This window comes from Leucoraja erinacea, chromosome 21 (genome assembly GCF_028641065.1).
Source record: "Leucoraja erinacea ecotype New England chromosome 21, Leri_hhj_1, whole genome shotgun sequence".
Taxonomy (NCBI): Eukaryota; Metazoa; Chordata; class Chondrichthyes; order Rajiformes; family Rajidae; genus Leucoraja; species Leucoraja erinaceus.
In genome coordinates this window covers 9,234,656-9,258,808 of record NC_073397.1, presented here as the reverse complement: position 1 = coordinate 9,258,808, position 24,153 = coordinate 9,234,656, and the positions used below count along the sequence as shown (strand labels likewise).

Genomic DNA, 24,153 nt, shown 5'->3' with positions numbered 1-24,153 from the left:
ATTGCTGAGGGATCATCCTTTGAGGCTATACAGATGGAGCTGAAAAATAAAAAAAGATGGTCACCTTGTTGGGATTGTACTATAGGTCCCCAATTGTCCATGAAAGTTAGTGGAACAAACATGACAGGAGATTGCAGACAGCTGCATGACTAATAGGGTTGTCAAAATAGGGGATTTTAACTTTACCAATATAGATTTCCATATTGGATTGCCATAGTGCCAAGGGCTTAGATGGGATGGAATTTGTCAAGTGTGTTCAGGAAAGTTTCCTTAGGCAACTTTGGAGGGGAAGGGCAATGCTTGACCTACACTTGGAAAGTATGGCAGGACGAATGACTGAAGTGTCAATGAGTGGGCACTTTGGGATCCGCGACTGTAGTTCTATTGGCTTTAAAATAGTCATGGAAAAGGACAGCATTATTCCATAAGTTAAAATTCTAAGTTGAGGCAAGTCCAACTATGATGGTATTAGACAGGAATTTGCATGTCGGAGTAGGATGATTGCAAACAAAGGGACGTTCATAAATTGACACTTTTAAAAGCACGATAATGAGAGTTTAAGATGTGCATGTTCCTGTTAGAGTGAAGGGCAAAGCAGGTATGAATAAGGAATTTTGGTTGATGAGAGAAATTAAGGATGTATGTGAGCCTCTGGCTCTGGCTTTTGGAAACAGTAAGTGTGGGTCAGGCATAGGATAGGCAGCTGGGATAAACTGTATCCCTGGAGGTGCATAGGGGATTGTGGAGTATACTTAAGACAGAAATCATGAGGGTAAAAAGGTGGCACAAGATTCCTCTGGCAGATAAGATTAAGGAGAATACAAAGAGATTTTACAAGTATATTAAGGGAAAAAGAGAAAGAATAAGGAATCTGAGAAACCACAGTGGTCATCAATGTGTGGAACAGCAAGAGATGGGCAAGGACAATAAATATTTCTCCTGTTTTTACCTTAGAGAAATACATGAGGGCTAGAGAACTTAGGAAAGTGAAAGGCTTTCTTGAAGACAGTTCATATTACAGTCGAGGAAGTACTGGATGTCCTAAAACGTATGAAGGTGGATAAATCTGATCTAATCTGGAACATTCAAGTGGGAAGCTGGAGATGAAATTGCAGGAGCCCTGAGTCCACACATAGATTACCATTTTCTTTTCTGAGAGGCCCTATTCTCTCCCTAGTTACCACTTTGCCCTTAATATACATGTCAAATCTCTGGCTTCTCCTTAATGAGCTGAGGGTGAGTTGTTGGAAGACTGGAGGGTGATGAATGTTATGCCTCTATTTACAAAAGGGCTTCAAAGAAAACCAGGAACTGCAGACTAGAAAGCCTAACATTCGTGGTTGGTAAGTTACTGGAGAAGCTTCTAATAAGATATATAAATGCTTTTGGAAAGTCAGGTGTTGATTGGCAAAATGAGTATAAAAACGAAGCCTTCAACCCAATGTGGCTTTAGTGTTTGTGACATTGAAACAGTTATATTGCACATTTCATCTCTACACCAGGCTCTGATGAAAGTTCTCAGACCTAAAAAATCATCTCTGTTCCCATTTCCATAAATTCTTTCTGACCTGCTGAATGTTCTAGCATTTTCTGTTTTTAATACATGCATCTTGATTATAACTCTATACAAATCTGTTAAGGTCATGCCAGTTGTTTAAGCACTCAGTTATATCTCTAAACTCTCCTCTCTCTGCTCATTGTTTTCTGTGTGCATAGGAATATATTTTAATTTAATGGTGCTATATAAATGCAAGTGATTGTCGTTAAAAGCCAGTCAGTATCAAATTTTGCTGATTTTTTGTCAAAAGATCAGAATAACAGTTCCCATGAACTCATTCAGATCGTTGCAATAAAGAAACAATTGTGGTAGAAGTATTTATCTACATTTTTCTAGCTTTATGGTTAGGGGAATAATATAGACAAATCATTAGAATTTGTCATAATTAAGTCAAAACTAAGCTTAGTTTGAATTGTGAATATCAGGTTTTGTCAATGTTATCATTCTTGTTCAGATATAGGGTACATCATTGTGGTCAGCTTGAGAGAGAAATAAGTCATTGTGGACAGAGAGCGTTGAGAGGAAATGATCAGAGGATAGTGAACATGAAGGTATTAAAGCCACATGCAATGGCACTGCCATGAAGGTGACCTAAAGCACGAAGGATTTAGAGACTTTGGACAGGGTGCAGATAGCGTTTACCAGAATGAAGCCTGGATTAGAGGGTATTAGCTATGAGAGGTTGAACTGTTTTGGTTGTTTTCCATGGAACACCAGAGGTTGAGGGGAGACCTGATTGGCGTGTATAAAATTAAGAGAGGCATAGATAGGGTAGACAGTAAGAACCTTTTATCCAGGGTGGAAATACTAGAGGGCATAGTTTCAAGGTGTGGGGCAAAGTTCTATGTATGTCACATATGATTTCTATGTGAAGTTAGCTTGGAAAGTCATAATTCAGTTCTTAGGAAACATGGAGGAAAAGAATCTGCCAATAAGATGTCAACCTTATTCAATAATGTCACTGTTTGAATAGAAAGATGTATTGTTAGCTCAAGCCATATTGTTGAGACAGTCTAAAATATATCTTTGTTGTGCAGTTTTCTGTGATTTATCTGCTGTTGGAGTAGTTGATGCTTACCTTGAACAGCATGAATGTTTAATTCCATAGTACCTTAATAAACACAACATTTATTAAAAATAAACATACAGATGGAGTGGTCAGGACTGGCTTTATTTTATTTTCAGTATTACTTTTGTGCTTAGTAAAAGCAGCAGAGCTTGTTTAAAGATGATGTTCACAGACACAGATGCATGACCAATGATGCCATGATTAAAGGCTGACACACCTCACAGGATATTTAAGTTCCATGTTGGTCTTCAAAGGATACACAGGAATTTGGTAGGATCTCAAAGGATACTGTGGTGAACTGTAGTTCATCAAGGGGTATTGGAAGTAGGTCTGCATAGGGTATTGTGGTGTAACACAGTTTCTCATAGGGCATGGAGGTGTCACATAGGTTTTCACAGGTACATGATGTGTATAATAAGGACCTGAGGGATAATTAGATGGTAAGTAGCTCCTTATAGGATATAAGCCTGGATAGCGAATCGCTACAGGATACTGAGCTGAGACATAGGTACCTACAGGTTCCTCTGTCTTGCTGATTGTGTTGTCTTGGCCTGGGGATTTGGTCTTCATAGGGCCCGGGGGTTGCTCTCTATTCTCTTCAGGCCCTTGAATTAAGCTTCTGTTCTTTGCAAAATTCTGGCCTGGACTTCTGGTCTTTGCAGAACTTTGTGTTGGGTTTCTGTTCTTTACAACACTCTGTTCTAGGTTTCGGGTCTTTACAACACTCTGTTCTAGGCCTCGAGGCTTTGCAAGACTATGTTCTGGGATTCTTGTTTTTGGAAGACTGTGTTCTGGGCTTCTTGTTTTTGGACGACTGTGTTCTGGGGTTCTTGTTTTTGGAAGACTGTGTTCTGGGCTTGTTTTTGGACGACTGTGCTCTGGGCCTCTTGTTTTTGGAAGACTGTTTTCTGGGCTTGTTTTTGGAAGACTGTGTTCTGGGCTTGTTTTTGGTAGACTGTGCTCTGGGCCTCTTGTTTTTGGAAGACTGTGTTCTGGGCTTCGTGTTTTTGCAGAACTTTGTTCTGAGCTTCTTGTCTTTGCATGACTTTGATCTGAGCTCTTTGCAGGACTTTGTGTTGGATTCATCATCTTATTGAAGTCCTGCTCTGTGCTGTCAACCCAAGTAGGATTCTGAATTGCCATGTAGGCCCTTGTAGAAGCTGGGTTCACTATATAGCTTCTCACAGGAAAATGAGGTCTGGAGTAAGCCTGAAAAAAATATTCCTCCCCACCATTGGCCATCACTGGATACTGGCCTGTGACGTTGGCATTCAGTGGATACTGAGGCATAAAATAGTTCCTCATAGAGCTCTCAGCAATGCTTTTCATCCCGTCCATATCCTGACTGTTGTTTTTTGCAGTACTATGCTCTGCACTGTCTGTCCTCATGGAATCCTGGTCTTTGTCAATCATTAAAATATCCTGACTTCTGCTGCCAATCTTTATGGGATCTTCCTCTACACTGTCAGTCCTCACAGAATATTGCTCTGCGCTCACAGAATCCTGGTCAACACTGTCAGCTCTCAAAGAATCCTGGTCTTCACTACTGTATCTCATGGCTTCCTGGTCAGCAGTCTCATTTCTTTCAGCATCATGGTCCACAGTATCAGCTCTTTCAAAATCCTGGTCTACACTCTCAACCCTTCCAATGTCTTGGTCTGCACTTTCAGCCCTTTCAAAATCCTGGTCAGTACTCTCAGCTCTTGAAAGATTCTCATATGCCGTATTGGTCATTTCAAAATTCTGGTTTGCGTTATTGGTTCTTCTAATATTCTGATCTGTTACATGATTTGTTGTTGAATACCGACCCATGGGATCAGTCCTCGCAGAATCTTCAGGTGAAAGATAGGCTTGCAAAAGGTATTGGTCTGCACCATAAGTTTGCATTTGAGTGTGACCCATGATGTAATTCCTGACTGCATATTCATGTGCATAGTTGGTCATCGGAGGATAGTGACCTGAGACGTAGTTTCTAGTCTGATATGGAACTGAGTTGTAAGTGCCCATGCGATACTGACCCATGACATAAGTCTTCATTGGATATTGATCTGCTACATAGTAGCTTCCAGGATGCTGAGTTTCACCTGCGATCCTCATAGGATACTGCGTTTTGGCTTGATATTCCACAGGATATTCAGATGTACCATAGGTTCCTCCAGGGTAAAGAGCTGTGGCATAGGAGGCTCCAGGGTACTGAGTTGTAGGGTAGATTCCTCCAGGATACTGAGATGTAGGGTAGATTCCTCCAGGATACTGAGATGTGGCATAGATTCCCACAGGATACTCAGGTTTGGCATAGACACCCACAGGATATTCAGGTTTGGCAATGACACTCAAAGGATACTCAGTTTTGCCAGAGGATGTGGCAAAGGTTCCTCCTGGATACTGAGACGTGGCATAAGTCCCCGCAGGATATTCAGTTTTAGCATTGGTCTCTGTAGGATACTGAGGTGATGCAGGAGTTCCCGCCGGATACTGAATTTTAGCATAGGTATTCACAGGATATTGAGGTGCAGCATAGGTTCCCATAGGATATGACGATGTTTCATATTCCTGAAGAATTTACCATCCGTTATTTAGAGAGCAGATGCTTTTGACATATATTATACAAAAGGGCACAAATAATGTTGTAAGCTACAGTATCAGGCTGAAATTAGTTTAAAAGTTTATCTGTACCCTCTGATTGCTTTCATGTTCAATAAAAAGTAAGCAACACTCATTGCTATAATTTAAACCACAAGCAAATAGGGAAATCAAATCAAATTTTTTACATCTTGACAATTTATCTTAGTACTAATCTTCCAACCATCTTCCTACACCAAACAAGAATTTTTTGGAACAACACAAACATTTATATAGCACCTTTAACATTTCAATGGATACAAGGTTAGCTCTTCTAATCCGATTTGTAGATGTCACTCTGACACATTCTAACCACATTCTTCCACCTTTTTTCAACAAAATGCATTAGATGCATGATTTCCTCTTTTAGCTGGAATGCCTTTATTGCTATTTAAACTGACCAATTGAAAATCAATGGCCAGGGTCATTTTTTTGCCAGTGATTTTGTGTAACACAAATATAGTAGAAGAGATTATTGGTAATTGCCAATTGCAAAGCAGCTGTGATAATGCTGCTTTCACACATTCTTAATTATAAACACGTAGACACAAAAAGCTGGAGTAACTCAGCGGGACAGGCAGAATCTCTGGAGAGAAGGAATGGGTGACGTTTCAGGTTGAGACCCTTAATACATTTACCTGCCAAGGTTTCATTCCTCGAAATGTGGTGAGAAGATTGGTATTCCACTGATGACTTTGTATTTAATGCCCTAAGACAAACCTGATTGTAACATGAAAGAGAACGTGTGGGTCAGTGGGTGTATTGTAAATATCATGGACAATTTGTCCCGAGTTGGAGACAAGAAATCCAGATATGGGTGTCAGAAATGGTCCAATTGAATTTGAGGACAGGGTGGAAGTTTGTAGCAAAGGTGATAAAATAGTCATTGATGTAATATAGAAGGAGCTGGAGAGTGGAAGCAGAGACAGTTTGGAGTTTGTAGCAAAGGTGATAATGCAGTCATTGGTGTAATATGCTGGAGTGGAAACACATACTGTTTGGGGTAATGACTGTTCCACAGAGCAAACAAAAAGACAGGCATAGCTAGGAGGGCCCATGCAAGAGTACATGGTTACATCTATAATTTATAGGAAGTGAGGGAAGTTAAAAAGCTGTTCAAGGTAAGAACTAGTTCAGTCAGGCAGATGAGAATATTGGTGGAAGGAATCTAGTTGGATCTTTGTCGCAATGGGAAACAAGGGCTTTAAAATATTCGATAGGAGTAGAAGCTGTATAACAACTGGATATCCATAGTGAAGATGAGGTGGTAGGGACAAGGGAATTGGCAGTTGTCAAAATGGTGGAGGATACGCAAGGTGTTCTGAATGTCAATAGGAAAGGATTGGACTAGGGGTGACAGGATAGAGTCAAGGTACGAGGAGTAGGTTCGGTGGAGCAAGAGCCAGCAGGAATAATGGAAATTGTGGGGTTGAGGCATTATCAGGTTAGAGGTTGTGAATGGGAATTCTTCTGATCTGATGAGATCTGTTGCCGTCTGGGAGACAGTGGCTTGGTTGTCATTGGTGGAGTTATGGTCCAAGGGTAAATATGAGGAAATATCCAAGAGCTGTCGACTGGTCTCTGCAAGGTAGATCAGTCTGCCAGATACCAACAGCACTAACTGTACTCGCCTCTCCATATTCATTTTCAGAAATGGAGGATGATATCCAGTTTAGTGGTAGCAATTACAAATAAATTAATTATTCATTCGTATTAAATAGATAATGAATGGAACTTTACATTTAAAGAAAAATGGAATTGACAAATGGGCAATACAAGTAGTTCTGCTATTACGCAATAGTTTAGTAAAACAAAGATACTTTGCTTTATAGAAAATCACATTAAAAAAACAATTGCATGAATGGGGAAAAGGTTTAGGGGTAGAAAGTTTTGGAATTGCAATAACAAAGTAACTTTTCAGACAGGGGTCTTTTTAACAGCTAGCAGTTTATTTTTGTTACTGCAAGCTAAAAGGCTGTATATATTATATTGCTTAATACAGTATCATCACATAATTGAAGTGATTGCCTGTCAATTTCAATGGCTATCCAATGGTGAAACCTGCAACCCGAAGTCTTAAGAGACAATGCTACCTGATTACTGCAGGGAGGTTACTTGTGAACAGCCCTTCCTTAGACCGTTTTTTTTCCTAGACAGCTTTTTTTCTTGCTTGTTAATTTCCAAAATAGCTTTTACGTGGTTATTTACTTCTCGATTGAAAATTGTGTCATAACCAATTTGACTGTCATAATACAAATAGTGTTCCCTAATTCATCAATAGCATAATATCTAATTAACAAAGCAAATATGTGTTATAGTAGAACTGCCTGTAATCAAATGATGTAATTGCTGCACCTCAAAAAAGTTTGTATGAGAAAAGTTGGGTGTATTGGTTCAACTTTCAGGAATTGTACACGGTGTCGTAGTACTTGGAACTAGGCTGCATGCCTGGATGAAACATTTAATTCAAATGTTGTTTGTTTCTTATTTGTTGACATACAGAATTATGAAACTGTTTAAATTTCCACAAGTACATTTCAGAGGTTAGATTTATACACCGTCACAGAGAGTAGAGAATGTAGATCCAATTATCCTTTTCTAATGTCTTGTGTGGTGAACATTCTTGTATTCCTTTACCTCCAATTTCTGGATGTCGTACCAATAATAATGTAAAAGCAGGAATCTTTATTAAAAAACACACAGCGTCGGTCTGTTAGATGTAAGTAGTTTAGAAATTTGCAGTAAAATTCAACAGGTACATTCAAACTAAGTAAAAGGATTTTTACAATTATGTTAGCAGTAATTGAATAACATAGAACAGAACAGACCAAAATTGGCTGTTTAGCCCAAGGCTGCATCAGCATTAGCGCAACGTAACTAATCCCATTTGCTGGCACATGGTCAGTCTCCCTAAATTTCCTGCATGTTCACGGTCTGTCTAAATGCCTCTTAAATGTTGTTATCAAATCTGCTTCTACCACCTCCCCAGAGTTCCAGGCACCTACCCCTCTAAATGTAAAAAAGATCTTGCAAATCTCCTTTAAACCTTCCCCTTTTTACTTAAAACCTATGCATTTTAGTACATTCATACCTTAGAAATGAGACCATCTGTTTTATCTTCTTTTAATTGTATACACTTCTATCAGGTCACACTTCAGCTTTTGATGCTCCAGAGAAAAGAATCTTAGTTTGTCCAACCTTTCCTTATAGCTTATACTCTAAAGGCAAACTCTAAAGTGAACCTCTATAGCACTTTCTCCAAAGCCTCTCTGTGTTCAAATTTCCAACTGATCTAAATGTTGCTGTATTATTTGATAACCTTCCTCACCATCTGCATTTCCAGCGGCCTCCAGCGTTCCTGTGGACATCGCGTGTTCCTTATACAGGTACACGCAAGCACTGATGTAGGCCCGGAAGAGGGGCAGGCAGTCGACTCTGGTGTGAACATCGACCGCCCGCTGCCTGGACCTGCGAATGGGCATCTCGGCAAGGCCAAGAAGCAAATCGACAGGGAGATCCGCCCCACCATCCCTCCCCGATTGGCCCTCCCCACTCCCTGCCTTGTGTCCAAACATCAGGATCGTGGGACTAAAATGCAACCAGAACTTGAGGAGCAGCCCCTTCAGGTATTGATACAGGGGCAGCAACCTCATGCTGCGGTTACCATTGCTAATGTCCATTTGTGATGTCATAGTGGCACTCGGCAGCTTGAGAGCCCATTGGATTGGTGCACTGTGAGTTGCATTGTGACATCAACAGTGGAACCTCCTTGGAAAAAGGCTGACTGTGAGAAGCTGCGGTTACCCTTGGCAACCCCCCATTGTGATGTAATTGTGGCACTGTGGCTGTGTGTGAGAACTGTTTTTTTCCTTTTTTTAAAACTTGAATCATTGATAACTTGTGAAATACAGGATGAAATCTCAAGTGAACCTGAGTACGGCCTGGACAGGAAAAATGTGAGTTCGAATATGTAAATATTTAAGCGTTAGCACATAGCGTTTTGAGGAAGATACAAAACAAACACAAACACACACACCAAACAAGATGAAACTTTTATAGGTATAGAGATTCACTTCATCTATGAGTATTTAATTTATTTAGAAGGCTAGCTATTAATTGCCTGCAGATTAAATCACAGAAAGCTACAGTACTGACTAAAGTTGGGAATCTCAGGTTTGTGCCCAGACATTGTTTTGAATGCTTTCAAATGCTTAATCTGGACATCTAGGATGGATCGTATCCATTGGGTTGTGATGAAAAATCTCAAGGGAATGGGGAGGGGGTAAATGTACCAAATATAACACTCATCATGATGGCCACCTTTGTGTGTGGCTGCATCTAAATACACGTCCCAGTGCTTCTAAGCAAGGGCCTGGACTTGCAATGTTACTGTGCAATGTTCCATTCAGCTGGTTCTTGCCACACTACCTGTCCTTTGTAGAAATGGTTCTAAAGAAAATATTTTGACCTTAAGCCTGCTAATCCAATGGGATAGTTTGCCGATCTTTTAATGTAATTTGATAAGACTCCATTTTGCTAGAATTTACAAGACCTTGCTTGGCTGATAAGACCTTGCTTGGCAGATAATGAGAGGGGCCCTAGCTCCTTGCACAGGTGGATACTCACCATGCCACATACTGCCCTCAAGATGGTTGCGTGTGGATGAGATTAATCTCTTTGTGTCCTGTGCATTTGCTAGGAATGTCCCTTGTGGGGATTCATCCCAAGTAGCTCTGTAACAGAGGATGCTGTGATCTACATGTTCTCAGGAATTCATACTGAGACATGCACCTACAGCTGTTGGAAGATGATTAACTTGATGAAAGAACACTTTGGTCTCCTGAAACCTGTTGCGTTCAGGTGTAAGAAGATCCTCTCTATCGACTGCTGCTTGACTTCAGCATGTACTACGCATTCAAGGATGCAGGAGTACATGCTGAAGCTTGGTGCAGTCACCGTAAAGACTTTGTGGGGAAGGACACCGAGGGGCTTAGTCCTTTGTAACAGTTGCTCAGAAACTTCACGGGTATATTGTTTAACATGGAAGGCACTGACATGGTTAGAACTGTATTGATTTGATGGTACAATTAATGTAGGGAAAGTCAGGGTGTATCAACTGCATTTCTCATATTTATATATATATATATATATATATATAGACCGTGCAGCAGACCCGTTGGGTCCGTTCCCCCAGCGTACGGTTGTGGGGGGGGGGGGGGGGGGGGGGGGGGGGGGGGGGGGGAGGCAGCACACAGCGTCACACACACTAACTATCCCCCCCCTCCCTCACACTAAGGAGAGGGGGGGGAGAGGAAAGGGGGGGGGGAGAACCTAATAAACATTTTAGAACCAAAAAAGACACATTCCGCAAGCATTGTAGAACCAAAAGAGACACTTTTTGCAAGCATTGTAGAACCAAAAGAGACACTTTTTGCAAACATTTTAGAACCAATAAACACTTTTGCAAACATTGAACACTAGACACATCCTGCAAGCGTTTTAGGAGAGGGGGGATGCACAGATGGGAAAGAGGGGGAGAGAGGGGGGGAGGGGGGGAGGGGAGAGGGGGGGAGAGAGAGGGTGTGGGTGAGAGGGAGGGGGTGAGAGGTGGGAGAGCAGGGAGAGGGGGAGGGAGGTTGGAGGGAAGGGGGGGAGGGTGCAGGGGAGGGGTTTAGGGGGGAGGAATGTGGTGGAGGGGGAGGGGAGGGGGAGAGGGAGAGAGGGGGGAGAGAGGAGAGGGAGAGGGGAGAGGAGGGGGGGAAAGAGAGAGGGGGGAGAGGGGGGGAGGGGGGGAAAGGGGGGGAGGGGGAGAGATGAGAGGGGGGGGAGAGGGGGGAGGAGGAGGGGAGAGGGGGGGGAAGAGGAGAGGGGGGAGGAGGAGGAGAGGGGGGAAGGAGGAGGAGGAGACGGAGAGGAGGAAGGGAGGGGAGAGGGGGGAGGAGGAGGGGGGGCAGAGAGGAGAAAAGAGGGAGAGGAAGAGAGGAGGGAGGATAGGGGGGGAGAAGTGGGGGGGGAAGAACAGGAGGAGAGGGGGGGAGCGGGGAGGGAGGGCAGCGGAGGAGAGGAGGAGGGGAGGGGAGGGGGACACAGGAGAGGAGAGAGGGAAAGAGGGGGGGGGGAGAGGGGGGAGGGAGGAGAGGGAGGGGGGGGGAGAGAGAGGGGGAGAGAGGGGGGGGGGGGGGGAGAGAGAGAGGGAGAGGGGGGGGAGGGAGAGAGGGAGGGGGAGAGAGGGGAGGGGGGGGGAGAGAGAGGGTAGGAGAGAGGGGGAGGGGGTGGGGGTGGGGAGCAGGGAGGGGGAGGGAGGGTGGAGGGGAAGGGGGTAGGTGGAGGGGAGGGGGTTTAGGGGAGGAATGGATACAATGGTGGAGGGGAGGGGGGAGGGAGGAGAGGGAGGGGGGTAGAGGAGAGGGGGAAAGAGAGAGGGAGGGGGGGCGAGGAGAGGGGGGAGAGGAGAGGGGTGGAGAGGAGGAGGGAGAGAGGAGGAGAGAGGGGGGGAGAGGAGAGGGGGAGGAGAGGAGAGGGGAGGAGGAGGGAGGGGGGGAGGGGAGGGGAGGGTGGACCGAAGGTGTGGGGGAGGGGAGAGGGGGGAGGGAGGAGAGGGGGGGAGGAGAGGAGAGGGGGGGGAGAGGAGAGGGGGAGAAGGAGGAGAGGGAGAGGAGGGGGGGGAGAGGGGGGGAGGAGAGGAGGGAGAGGAGGGGGGAGAGGAGGGAGTGGAGAGGAGGGGGGGAGGGGGGCGAGGGGGGAGGGAGGAGAGGAGGAGGGGTTGGAGGGGGGGGGGAGAGGAGAGGGGGGGGAGATCCTATAAAAACATTTTAGAGCCAAAAGAGACACATTCTGCAAGCATTGTAGAACCACTAAGGGCACTTACAGTTGAGTAGACATGTGTTCAGTGTTATTCACAGCTCAGAGAAACGTGACCCTCTGCCTTCCTCCATCTTGAAGAGACTGATTGGGGCACACCACTTCCTGGTTTTATAGTCCCTCCCCCCTGCCGCCAGCGGGGGCAGCAGAGAGAATGGGGAATTTTGTAAAATCATTAATATCTCTGTCATTTTTCATCAATGGGAAAAATCCTCGGCACACATACGGCGGAGGGGGGCTCTGAGCGAGGTGGCCAAAAATGACTGCCGTAGGTGGCGGCATTCTCTCGGAAATCGCAGCACAGAATGCCAAAACCGGTCAAGAACAGACTTTTAGTAATATAGATATATATATATATATGTGTGTGTGTGTGTGTGGATGCGCGTGTGTGTGTGTGTGTGTGTATATAAACATATTATCATAAACATAAAGTATATTTTACATTTAAAAAAAACTTGAAAATGGTGAGGTCGCAGTCAAAGCATGCTTTGGCTGTGAAACACAGGGAAGAGCACAGCAGGCAATTTAGAAAGCATTTGGCATTATTGAGCTGGAGGCAAAGACATAATTTGCAAGGAGGAGCCTATTCCAGCACATATAGGTTTTTGAAGATATTAACCGCTGAGATAAATGAAAGTCTGCATGATAACTTTTGGTCAGGCTCTTGTGTCTGGAATTCATGCAGGTCATGTTAATGCTGACTCTCAACTTCATGCACTGGATCATTGCTGGATGCCAGAGCAAAACTCTACTATAGCTCTTCATTTGTTTACTGCTGCATTGGAGAGATCCCTAGGGTTTCTTTTGTAGGAAAAATATTATTATTTTTGATTTCCTTGACGAACAACTGACATCTTTGACAGCCGACTTCTTATAAATACAAGCAACCATTTACTGCACTTGAGCGTCAATCAATATTCATTGAGAAGTCTCTCATGGAACTCAAAATACATTTTAAGCTAAAACTGACCACTTCAGGGGTAATAATGGGACAATTGATGGTCTTGGTGGCAGATGCAAAAATGTTCATTCTTTTCACAATTAATGTAGGTGTGATCACCATAATGCCATGTGTCCCGCTCAAGCAATGAATGTTATTTCAGATATTCCAGTTGGTTTCCATCCTATACATAAAAGGGGATTGAACTGCCAGCATAAAATGGATGTTTCATCTCATTAAGCAGCCACACTGTTATTCCTCAGCTTCTCATTGTAAGAAAGGGAGAAGAAGCCTGAAAAAAAGAATAAACTACATCTTGCAAGTCTTATTCATTCATTACTAAAATTACATAGCAACTGTAGTATTTGTGAAATTATTTCACTATAATTGAGTCTACAGCCGAGAAGCAATCCTTTATTACTGGAAAGACATCTCTCTTTGTTCAATAGCAATCAAGATTCTCCTTGAGCATGCTAACCTGAAATGCATGATGTTAACTGTTACTTGATGCTGCATTATAGAATATAGAACAATGACAGCGGCTGCCACACTATTGTAACTTATCTGTGCACAGTGAAATATGTTATGCGTTAAATATTGCTAGACTTTAGAAACACATTTAAGAATAGAGCAACATCATATAATGAGAACAGAAAATTATGACCTATTTCTATCAGGGTAAGCACCGTAATGTTGGGTGGTGGTAAGTACGTAGGTGTTTTTTGATATAATATTGGATCACATTGTTGCTTTTGTGGCTGCAAACTGAATGGTGAAGAGCTGCTCCCTTTCAATTTGAGTCAACACAGAAGTCCTTGATTCAATTTCCATTTTCGGGTCAAGACTAATTTAAGGAGCCATTGGGATGGTTGGCTGTTGGACACAGGTGAGTATGTTGTCTAATAGGAGTTGTATTGGTGACCTCATGAGGAGGACTTTAATGTCCTGCACCTACACATCAGGTGACCTCTCAAGGACTCGGTAATAAATGGTTCAATGATCTGGTGACACCCAGACCATACACTTATCCTATGACCCGCAGATCTCCAAACAGAAACATTCCAAAATGCATGTGTGATGTCCCAGTTGTCTACACTCTTTTACTTTGTGTTAGTTCTCTGCAAACTTCATCTACTCCCATCAAAGAAACGTATGAGTCAGAGGAATTCTACTTCTGCAGAAGAGAGAGATGATTTCACACATGCAACATCTCTGCTTGCATAACAATCAACCTGTACACGGGTGATAAATCTTGGCTCAAGCAGGAAAGCCAAATGCTATTGTGGAGAATAACAACTGGTCACACGCAGTTTTCTATTCCTCCTGAACCATGAGCTCATGACTTGCACTTCTGTGTCCAGTAATAGCAACAATCTGCTCATGATTGGCACCTCATGCTCAATGAGATCCGTAGTCTGCTCCTGAATGGCATCTCAAAGGGACATCAAGTTTTGATATATTTTTAAGACATGGATGGAGGTCATATCGAGTTAATCCAACTCTCAGTGCATTCCCATCTGTCCCATTGCCCCACTTACATTCCTGTAATTGAATCTCTCTCACAACCATTCATTCTATCCTAGTTCTTCTACACTCACCTACCAATGCCAAGGGGAATTTAAAGTTGCCATTTAGTCTACATCTTTATGATGTGGGACAAAACTGAAGCACCTGAGGGGAAACTCACGTGTTCACAGGCACAATGTACAAACTCCACAAAGATAGCATGTGCCATACCATTTTTCTTGAGGAGCTTCAACTGTTCCTGTGTGGCAGAGACTGGACCTTTAGCTGAATCCGATTGAGACTGTATAAAAGCAGAAATATATTGTGAGGCCTCTGTGTATTTACGGCAGCTGGAACCTAATTTAATGGGTACATGTTATTTGTTATCTTTTGCAAAGTGCATCACTTCCAGAGTGAATGTAGACCTTCTGATCATAGCCTTTACCAGAATCGGCTGGGGCAGTATAAATGCATGGACCCATTATCTGGTGAACCCATGCATCAGATTGACTATGCCTCATGCCAGGATGCAGCTTGGCTAATTCCATATTTTTGCCATGCTCAAGCTGCCAGAATCTGAGCAGTTGCTGTGTACTTCGTTCATTGGTATCATCATTCCCCTCCAATGATTTCCCCTCCATTTTTTTCTCTCATTCCTCCAGCTACTACATCTATTTATGCTTCCCTGCTCTGTAATTTGTTTTATGGGGAAACAGGACTCTCTCTCCGTACCTGCAAAGAGAAGATAGTTGCATTTACAAACGATGCCCCAAACACATTTAATATGAAGTAGCATACAATGTAGTGAAAGTCAAAAGGTATAGGAACCTCAATTGGCCCAGTCAAATAAATACCATGAGTACAAGAGCAGGTCAGTGGCTGCGTATTCTGAAGTGAGTGACATATTTCCTGACATCCTAAAGCCTTTCCAACATCTCCAAAGACACAAGCCAGCAACACTATCAAATGTGTAGGAAGGAACTGCAGATGCTGGTTTACACTGAAGATAAACACAAAATGCTGGAGTAACTAACATAATGCCTAGATGAGTGTAGTTCCATCAACTCAAGAAACCTGACCATCTAAGACCATGCAAGCCTCTTTTAATGTCATATCCTGAGAAGCTGAACCTATGTGGAGGGGTTAGAATATCATTAGTGGGGTGAGCATACTCTCTTTGTTTTGTATTGCATGGATCTCTCTCTCTCCCCTTCTGTCTCCTCCATTGTAGTTTTAATGTCTTTTGCTGCCATCAGGCTGCCAAAGGATCTGTACTGTATCATTAAGGCAAACATCCTTCTCTGGTTGCTGTACATGTGCCCTAAATTGAATAAGGAACTGTGCAGGTTGTATTAATGTTGTTGCATTTGTTTTAACAGAAAACAAAATGCTGGAGTTCAACGGATGAGGCAGTGTCTGTGGAGGGAATAGACAGGCGTTTTGGGTTGGGAAGCTTAGTCACTCTGGTGAAGAGTCCTGACCTGAAACGTCATCTGCCTATTCCCTCCACAATGCCGCCTGACCTGTTGAATTCCCCCTATCCTTTGCTCAAGATTCCAACATCTGGAATTTCTTAAGTCCACACTTGTTTTGTTTTTTTAAATCACATTTTCTTGACGGAGAGCAGAACTGCCGAATGATAATCTTCAAGTGAACTAAAACAGGTGCCATTCAATTTCTAGGACTTGTTCTTAATTGTATGTAATTTTAATATCAGCAAAGTGCATGAAATTCAGGAGAGTCAGGTGTGGAAGTATGTGGAGTGGTTATTATTAATGAGAAGATGCTTGGGTAACTAAAAGTCACCTGGACCTGATTGACTGCATCCCAGGGTTCTGAAAGAGATTACTTTAGAGGTTGTGGAGGTATAATGGGCCTGTCCCACTTGGGCGAGAAGGACTGGAGACAACTTTTAAGAATCCAGAGACACACGGCTGTGAAGCTCAGTGGATATTTAACATTACTGGTCAGTTATTCTTGGTTCAGACAAATGAAATTCACTGGCCACCTATGGCTCGAGAATTTTCACTACTCTCCATGACGGCTTCATTCTATTCACCGCTAATTTTTCAACATATTGAAAAATTCAGGGCAACCATAATGAGGCCGCGACTAGTTCCCAGAATGCGGGAACTCCCCACGACCATGAAGGCAACTCTCCGGCAACCACCCGCAAACATGTGGCGACCATGTTGCGACCGCATTGTCTCCTGCTGTCGCCTGTTGATGTTTAGGAGAGAGTAGAGTGTTTAATTTGTTCATGATATATGTATTTTCATTTCTATTTATTTTTTATTGCACACTGAATGGACACTGGTTGAGCAAGGTTTTTTTGTTTTCTCTGGGTAGGTGAGTACTCAGGAAAATGACAATAAAGATATACTTGATACTTGATAAAAAGTCACCTATGTGGGATAGGCCCATTAATAGTAATCGTTCAAGAATCAGTAGGGTCAGGAGGGTTTCCTGACGATTGGTAAATTGCAAATATTACTCCGCTGTTCAAGAAGAGGGCAAAGCAGAAGAGTGGAAACTATGGGCCATTTAGCCTGGCTTCAATGATTGGTAAATTTTTATAAAAAATGAGCTTTCTAAGTACGAAGAAGCTAATCATTAAATAGGCTTTGTCAAAGGGAGATATTGCCTGACGAACCTGTTGGAATTCTTTGAGGAAGTAAATAGCAGCATAGACAAAGGAGAGTCAGTGGATGTGGTTTATCTGGATTTTCAGAACGACTTTGATAGGTGACGCACGTGTGGCTGCTAAAGAAGACAAGAGCCTATGGAATCAGAGGGAAGATACTAGCATGGATAGCAGGTTGGCTAGATGGTAGAAGGCAAAGAGTGGCAAAAAAGGGGATTGTTTTAGTTGGCTGCCAGTGACGAGTAGTGTTCAGCAGGGGTCAGTGCTGGTACCGTTACTCTTCAAGTTTTTTCAATGATTTGGATGAGTAAGTTGAAGGCTTTGTGGCCAAGTGTGTAGATGATATGAAGATAGGTGGAGGGGCAGGTAGTGTAGAGAAAGCAGAAACTCTGCAGAAGGACTTGGACAGGTTGGGAGAGTGGGCAAAGAAGTAGCAAATGGAATACAGCGGTAGCGAAGTTAGAATATAACAGTAAGATTAAACGAGAACTTACCAGTTTGAAGTTTGATCTTTGGAAACTAACAAACCTTCAATAACTTTGTGTCACTCAGCCTCTCTTTGATTCTACCTTAACGCAGACATTCTCTTTCCACCTCAATATCTCCCCATTCTCTGAATGTAAAACATTTTTGATCTCTATATTGCTTAGCTCCGATGAAAAGTCATTGACCCAAATCGCTAATTCTATTTCTTAGTCATATGTAATTCCATTCATGCCCTTGGTACGACATCTGATATGCAATATTATTTAATCTTAGGCCTTAGTTTGTTCAATATTCATGAGAGACTTCAACACCATGTCTACCAAAGCATCCAGATGCCAGAAAATTGGGTTACCAGTTCTTGCCCATGCTTATGCCTACATGCCGACATGAGTGGAATATGGAATAATTCTAAAAGGGTAGCAAAGTAATAAGCTCATTCAGTTTTAAATGGTCATGACTTCAATCAGTGTCAAGTGGCTACAACTAAAGTGGAACGTCACGCATTCATTCTCTCCAGAGATGCTGACTGTCCCGCTGAGTTACTCCAACATTTTGTGTCTATCTTCGAATTAAACCAGCATATGCAGTTCTTTCCTACACATTTTGGCTACCACTAAAGATCACTGTTAACACAAAAAGACAGGAAGTGCTGGAGTAACTCAGCGGTTCTGTCAGCGTCTCTGGAGAACACGAATAAGAGACATTTCGGCTCGGGACCCTTCTTCAGACTCGCACAAATTCAAATCAGTCTGGATGAAGGGTCCCAACCCAAAATGTCTCCTATCTATATTCTCGTGAGATGCTGACTGACACGCTGAGTTACTCCAGCAATTTCTGTCTTTTTTTGTAAATCAGCATCTGCAGTTCTTTGTGTCTAACTGTTAACAAAACTGGACTCCTCAAATGATGTTGGCCCATTATTATAATCATAATACAGTAAAAGCTTTACTATCTGGCAGCCATGAGGAATGGGAGATGCCAGTTAGTCAAATATGTTAGACAAGAATTGAATATTTTCATAAAATCAATATTGTAACTTACAACTAAGGGAAACAAAATACAATATTTTACAATACTCATGAATGAATTGTGATCCATTTATTATAGTACAGAGGCATTACAATATTAATATTGTACACTATTACAGAGTAATTTAAAATATACGATGCACTTCAATTATCATTCACTTGTTTCCACTGGTACAATACTACATTAATTTAACATGTTTACACTGTATCAAGATTCTTTTGCTGCAGGAGGGGAATCTACAAACTGGCTGCTGGCATCGATGATATTGGTTATAATGCAGAGCTTGAAAGTTTCACACATGCTGTAGAAGCAGTTTGCAGCAAATTTTGAATGTCTGACTGCCTAAAACTAAGTTGCCTTTTCTTCATAAAATTGTTATGGTTCATGTGTAGCTATAACACTTCCTGTGCAGAATAAGAGTATTCTTGTTACAGCATTTGTTGAATAATTCCAGATCTTTTCTAACATTTGCCCAGAATATTTTTGACTTGTTAGATTGGTTGTCATCTACCTGGGAATCTAAACTAAAAGCAATGGCTAGGTCAGGATTAATATTTTGGATGATATGAACATCAGTTAAGTTGAAGTGGCTTTGATAATAGGATCCATATTCACTCATTCTTCAATTTCTTCTTTTCCAAGTTCTGCAAGTTGGTTTGAGTATCAGCATTCTTAAGGACATCTCTTATTTCACTAATTGGCTTCTCTTTGCTTGCTTCCAAACCTTCACAGTCTTCATCAGAGAAGCCACTCTCGAACACAATGGACAGCAGAAGTTTCCTGAAGACTCTTCTCAAAGTTCGACCCATAGAATTCCCAACACGTTAAATTATAAATTGCACGGTGTACTTGGATTGACATTCTTGAATGGTACTCTCTTAGTTCATCAGTTTGCATGTTCAATCCTTCCAATAGAGTTTTTTCATGTTTTGGACATTTCCTTGATCGATCAACTGTAGAAGAGCTGCCACACTGGAAAGCAGGAAAGCTATGGAAATATTTCCAGCATGAACATGGGCTCTGTAGTTAATGAGAATAAGAATGTCTTTAGTATCTTCTGACTTTCCTCAAATGTACCTTTACTGCTGATGCAAAAACATGATGGATTCAATGTGAATGGATTTATCTTTCCATGCAAGCAGTAAATTGTGCTTGATATTCCATTGGTAGGTGTGTGACACTCTTGAAAGTTCTTGTTGTATTTTCTGGCAATCAGTAAACTTACCTTCTGCATGCCCGCCACATTAGCACAGTTATTACAGTAAAATAATCTTAATCCTTAAAGCCAGACGCTGTTTTCTCGCTTGCACTTGCTTATGCCAATTTTAGATGAAACCGCAAACCCAGTTTTGGCATCGTAGATTTGTTCTCTGGAGGGAGACAACGTTCATTTACCAATTTCTAAAAGAACTTGCTGTATTTTTTAGCAGATTTTTTTTCCTCCATACTGAAATATCAGGATTTCAGATACCATAACAAAGGTTTAAATGTGAGAATCAACCATCTAAAAATATGTTGGGTTCTGTAAGCTGCACTATCTCATGAAAGTCCTTAGCTTTTTTGATACTCTGAACAATCTCAAAGCAAACCTACTTTGCCTAACTGGGCTAGTATTGATTTTTGAAAAGCATGATAAGTTTTACACCCTTGCTCATCTCAAAGTTGAACCCTTTGAGCTTTTATACAGTACATTATTGAACGTTAAATTCCATCATCAGATTATTCTCATTTTTACTTTACTAGATACTTTACTATTTTCACCTTCTTCATGATTGTAAGCCTACATTTTTGTCAATATTCTGTTATACCAATGATGATTTTATGACACATGGAAGAAGAGGGGATGCACGCGACATAAAAATGGATAGAAATGCATGCAGGATAGTTTGGTTTAGTTTAGAGATAGTTTAGATTATGTAAACAGGCTCTTCTGCCCATCTAGTCCACGCCGACCAACACTACACTAGGGACAATTTATAACTTTTACCGGCCAATTATCCTACAAATCTGTACGTCTTCAGAGTGTGGTAAGAAACCAGAGCACCCAGAGATATGCAATCTCCATACAGACAGCACCCATATTCAGGATCAAACCCGAGTCCCTGGCGTTGTAAGGTGGCAAATCTACCCCTGCGCCACCGTGCTGCTGTCAAAAGAAAGGCTAATTTTCCTGGATTGTGAAGGATTAATTTGCATTGGTTTAAGAGGGAAAAAATGTTGATTAGCAGAATTTTCAGGTTAATTGAAGACTGGATAGTAAAGCTTTCACTGTAAGGAGATGAGCTCTAAATTTTGCTTCAAAGGGACAGGTTAATTGTGCGTTACAATCCTTGCATTCACTTTTCATAGTTATCCTGTTTCTATCCTACATTTTTTTTCCTCAATTCATATAAAAATGAGTAAATACCTTCTAATGTCTTTTTGGATGAAAGAAGATGCCATAATCTATCAGTGGCGCCTGGCAATGTTTTGTGTAAGTAGATTGATATGCGTGAGCCAAATTTTCACTTGACGACTATAGATCCATACATTAGCTGGAGGTTGAAGCTCCTCTACTTCCTGGCTTACCTGTGGATCTTAGCCTGTTTTCTGGGGACTCTCCAAGTGACAGCACCAGCTTTGACTTGGCTGCTGCAGAAGGAACAGTTATGGCTAGTTGTCAGGTGAAGGCATGATACACTAATCTGTTATCTGACTATTCAAAAATCCCGATGTTTCGGCATCTGACTCACCAGAGATGTTTGCCATGTTCCCTTTCTATTTGTTGGTGCCCTGGCTCCTTTGCTGCATTTTTATTCAATGGGGCCCCGTTTCCCATGCTCCCTCAATTTATCGGGTCTCTGTTTCCCGTGCTCCCTTTAAACTTAACAGATTCACTGAAAAAAATATTATAAAACTGTGTAATTGCTTAAAAAAGTGAATTGTGTGTTGGGGTATTAATAGGAATAACATCCAACAGTCCAAATAATCTGCCAGTTTTGCATTGTCAAAGTCGCTGGTATCAGAGTTTTACTGTATGAGATCTCATTTGACTTCGTCACTGCACTGCACTGCACTTCATCTTAAGGGCCTGTCCCACTTACGCAATTTTTTCGGCGACTTGCCGGCACCGGTCATAGTCGCAAGCAGGTCGCCGAAATTTTTTTAAATGTTGAAAATCCAGCGACAACCAGAAAAAAGGTACGACTCTTTGGGCAACTATTCACGACCAAACAGGCATCACCCCGCAACATGTATCACTACATTGGATGGTAATCACTACATTGGTAGTCAAGTATCACTACATTGGATAGTAATGATGATTGTACTAATTTTATGCAGTTATGTGGATTTTGAAGGATCGCAATATTAGTTTGGCTGAGCTTAATGCTCATCAGATACTGACTCCTTGTTGTGCAGTAGTTCATTCTTTGCATCCTGAATGCCATCTCAACTTCTGATAATAATGTTGTAACAAGTTTTTCCCTTCCTGAGCAACTAACCTGTTTCCTGGTGGTAATTTAAATTTAGTTGGAGGAATTTCAGAGGCCCTGGTCATTATCATCCAGACATGTATTGATTTACGGGCAGTGCGAAGACCTGGAATATTACAAATGTACAATGTACATTTTCTTTTTTTTAAATCAAAGTTAATAAACCTGCCATGTATTGGGGAAGATTCTCAACATCTAGGGAAGAATTAGCAGATGCTTAAATCAAGATGGATTAATGAGGGACAGTCAGCATTGATTGGTTAAAGTCAAATTCTGTTTACCGCACTTGAAAAAGTTTTTTGATGAAGCACAGACAGACTTGACGACATACTTATTAAATTATTTGGCTACATCCACAATTTTTAAATTTGCACGAGGCATAACTTAGAGGCAAAGCAAACCATAGAGGCAAATAGTTTTAGATCATGTAGATGTAGACGTCAAATGTAGAGACTGATGAAATGGTTAGATAAGAGGCAGCTATGTTGTGAAATGGGAAGTGTTACATATGGGAGGAAACAAAAGGGGATACTATATAAACTCAAGGGCACAATACAAAAAACATATATGTACAGAGAGATCTGGGGGAATGGGGGAATTGGAGGTACCAAGACTAGCTGATAAAGTGGTTGCAAAATACTTGAATCCCTTTGTTTATCAAGTAGTTATCTGCCTCTGCCTTAAAAAATGTTCTTTCACACATCTAAGTTCCAGTGGTTTCAAATCCAGCCTATTGAATATTCCTATGTAGGGCAATCTGCCTATTCTTAACAACAGTCTAGTGAACCTCTTCTAAACCGTCTTCAATCTATTAACATATATTCTTAAGTAAGGATGGTGAATTAAGTTCTGTTTCCAGAATGTAGAAGTGGTTTGGGCAGAAATCTATATTACTAAAACTCTGTTCTTGACCGGTTTCGGCTTTCTGTGCTGCAATTTCCGAGAGTACGCCGCCACCTACGGCCGTCATTTTTGGCCACCTCGCTCAGAGCCCCCCTCCGCCGCGTGTGTGCCGAGGATTTTTTCCGTCGATGAAAATTGACAGAGGTATTAATGTTTTTACAACATTCCCCATTCTCTCTGCTGCCCCTGCTGGCGGCAGGGGGGAGGGACTATAAAACCAGGAAGTGGTGTGCCTCAATCAGTCTCTGCAAGTGGTGTGCCTCAATCAGTCTCTGCAAGTGGTGTGCCTCAATCAGAGCTTTGAATGACACCGACAAATATCTACAGCACTGTGAGTACCCTTAATTTGGTTTGAAAATGAAAATATGGTTAGAGGTAAAAAGGCACTGCAAATGGTTGTTTGGGTTGAAGTAAAAAGGCACTCTCTCTCCTCCCCCCCCCTCCCCCCCCCTCCCTCTCCTCCCCTCCCCCCCCCTCCTCCCCCCTCCCCTCCCCCCTCCCTCCCCCCCCTCTCTCTCCCCGCTCTCTTCCCCCCCCTCTCTCTCTCCCCCCCTCTCTCCTCTCCCCCCCCCTCTCTCTCCCCCCCCCTCTCTCTCCCCCCCTCCTCTCTCTCTCCTCACTCTCTCTCCCCCTTCTCTCTCTCCCCCCCCTCTCTCTCTCTCCCCCTCTCTCTCTCTCTCCCCCCCCCTCTCTCTCTCCCCCCCTCTCTCTCTCTCTCTCCCACTCTCTCTCTCTCTCTCTCTCTCTCTCTCTCTCTCTCTCTCTCTCCCCCACTCTCTCTCTCTCTCTCTCTCCCCCCTCCTCCCCTCCATTAGCGTGAGTGCGGGGGGGGGGGGGGGGGTAGTTAGTGTGTGACGCTGCATGCCCCTCCCCCCCCCCCCCACCCATACAACCACACGTTGAGGGAACAGACCCAACTACCCCCTAAAATAGACAGAAGCTTGTGGGAGCGATGGGATTGGCTCCCCAACAGTAATCACACAGTAGGACATAGCAAAATGGAAGAAATAATAGGAGCTTTTCAGAAATAATTGGCAATAAACATGGTGAATTTTAATCTAG

At 42.4% G+C, this 24,153-nt stretch overlaps 2 protein-coding genes across 9 annotated transcripts in view; both read right to left on the bottom strand.

Annotated features, from left to right (window-relative positions):
- Positions 1-24,153, bottom strand: part of eapp (e2f-associated phosphoprotein) — a 261,478-nt gene that overhangs the window by 19,474 nt on the left and 217,851 nt on the right. The gene's annotated exons all lie outside the window — the stretch shown is intronic.
- The window catches only part of LOC129707222 (uncharacterized), a 45,835-nt gene continuing 24,391 nt past the window's right edge, over positions 2,710-24,153 (bottom strand). For 4 of the 8 annotated variants that reach the window (XM_055652076.1, XM_055652074.1, XM_055652071.1 and 1 more), the window contains exons 2-3: positions 14,788-14,857; positions 2,710-5,180 (exon numbers count right to left, since the gene is read on the bottom strand). In XM_055652076.1, the coding sequence (XP_055508051.1) occupies positions 2,829-5,180; positions 14,788-14,790 (2,355 nt within the window). In that variant the 5' untranslated portion in view covers positions 14,791-14,857 and the 3' untranslated portion in view covers positions 2,710-2,828. Of the gene's footprint in view, positions 5,181-14,787; positions 14,858-21,283; positions 21,347-24,153 lie in introns of all 8 variants that reach the window. The other 4 variants (XM_055652069.1, XM_055652070.1, XM_055652077.1 and 1 more) reach the window with 2 other exon arrangements.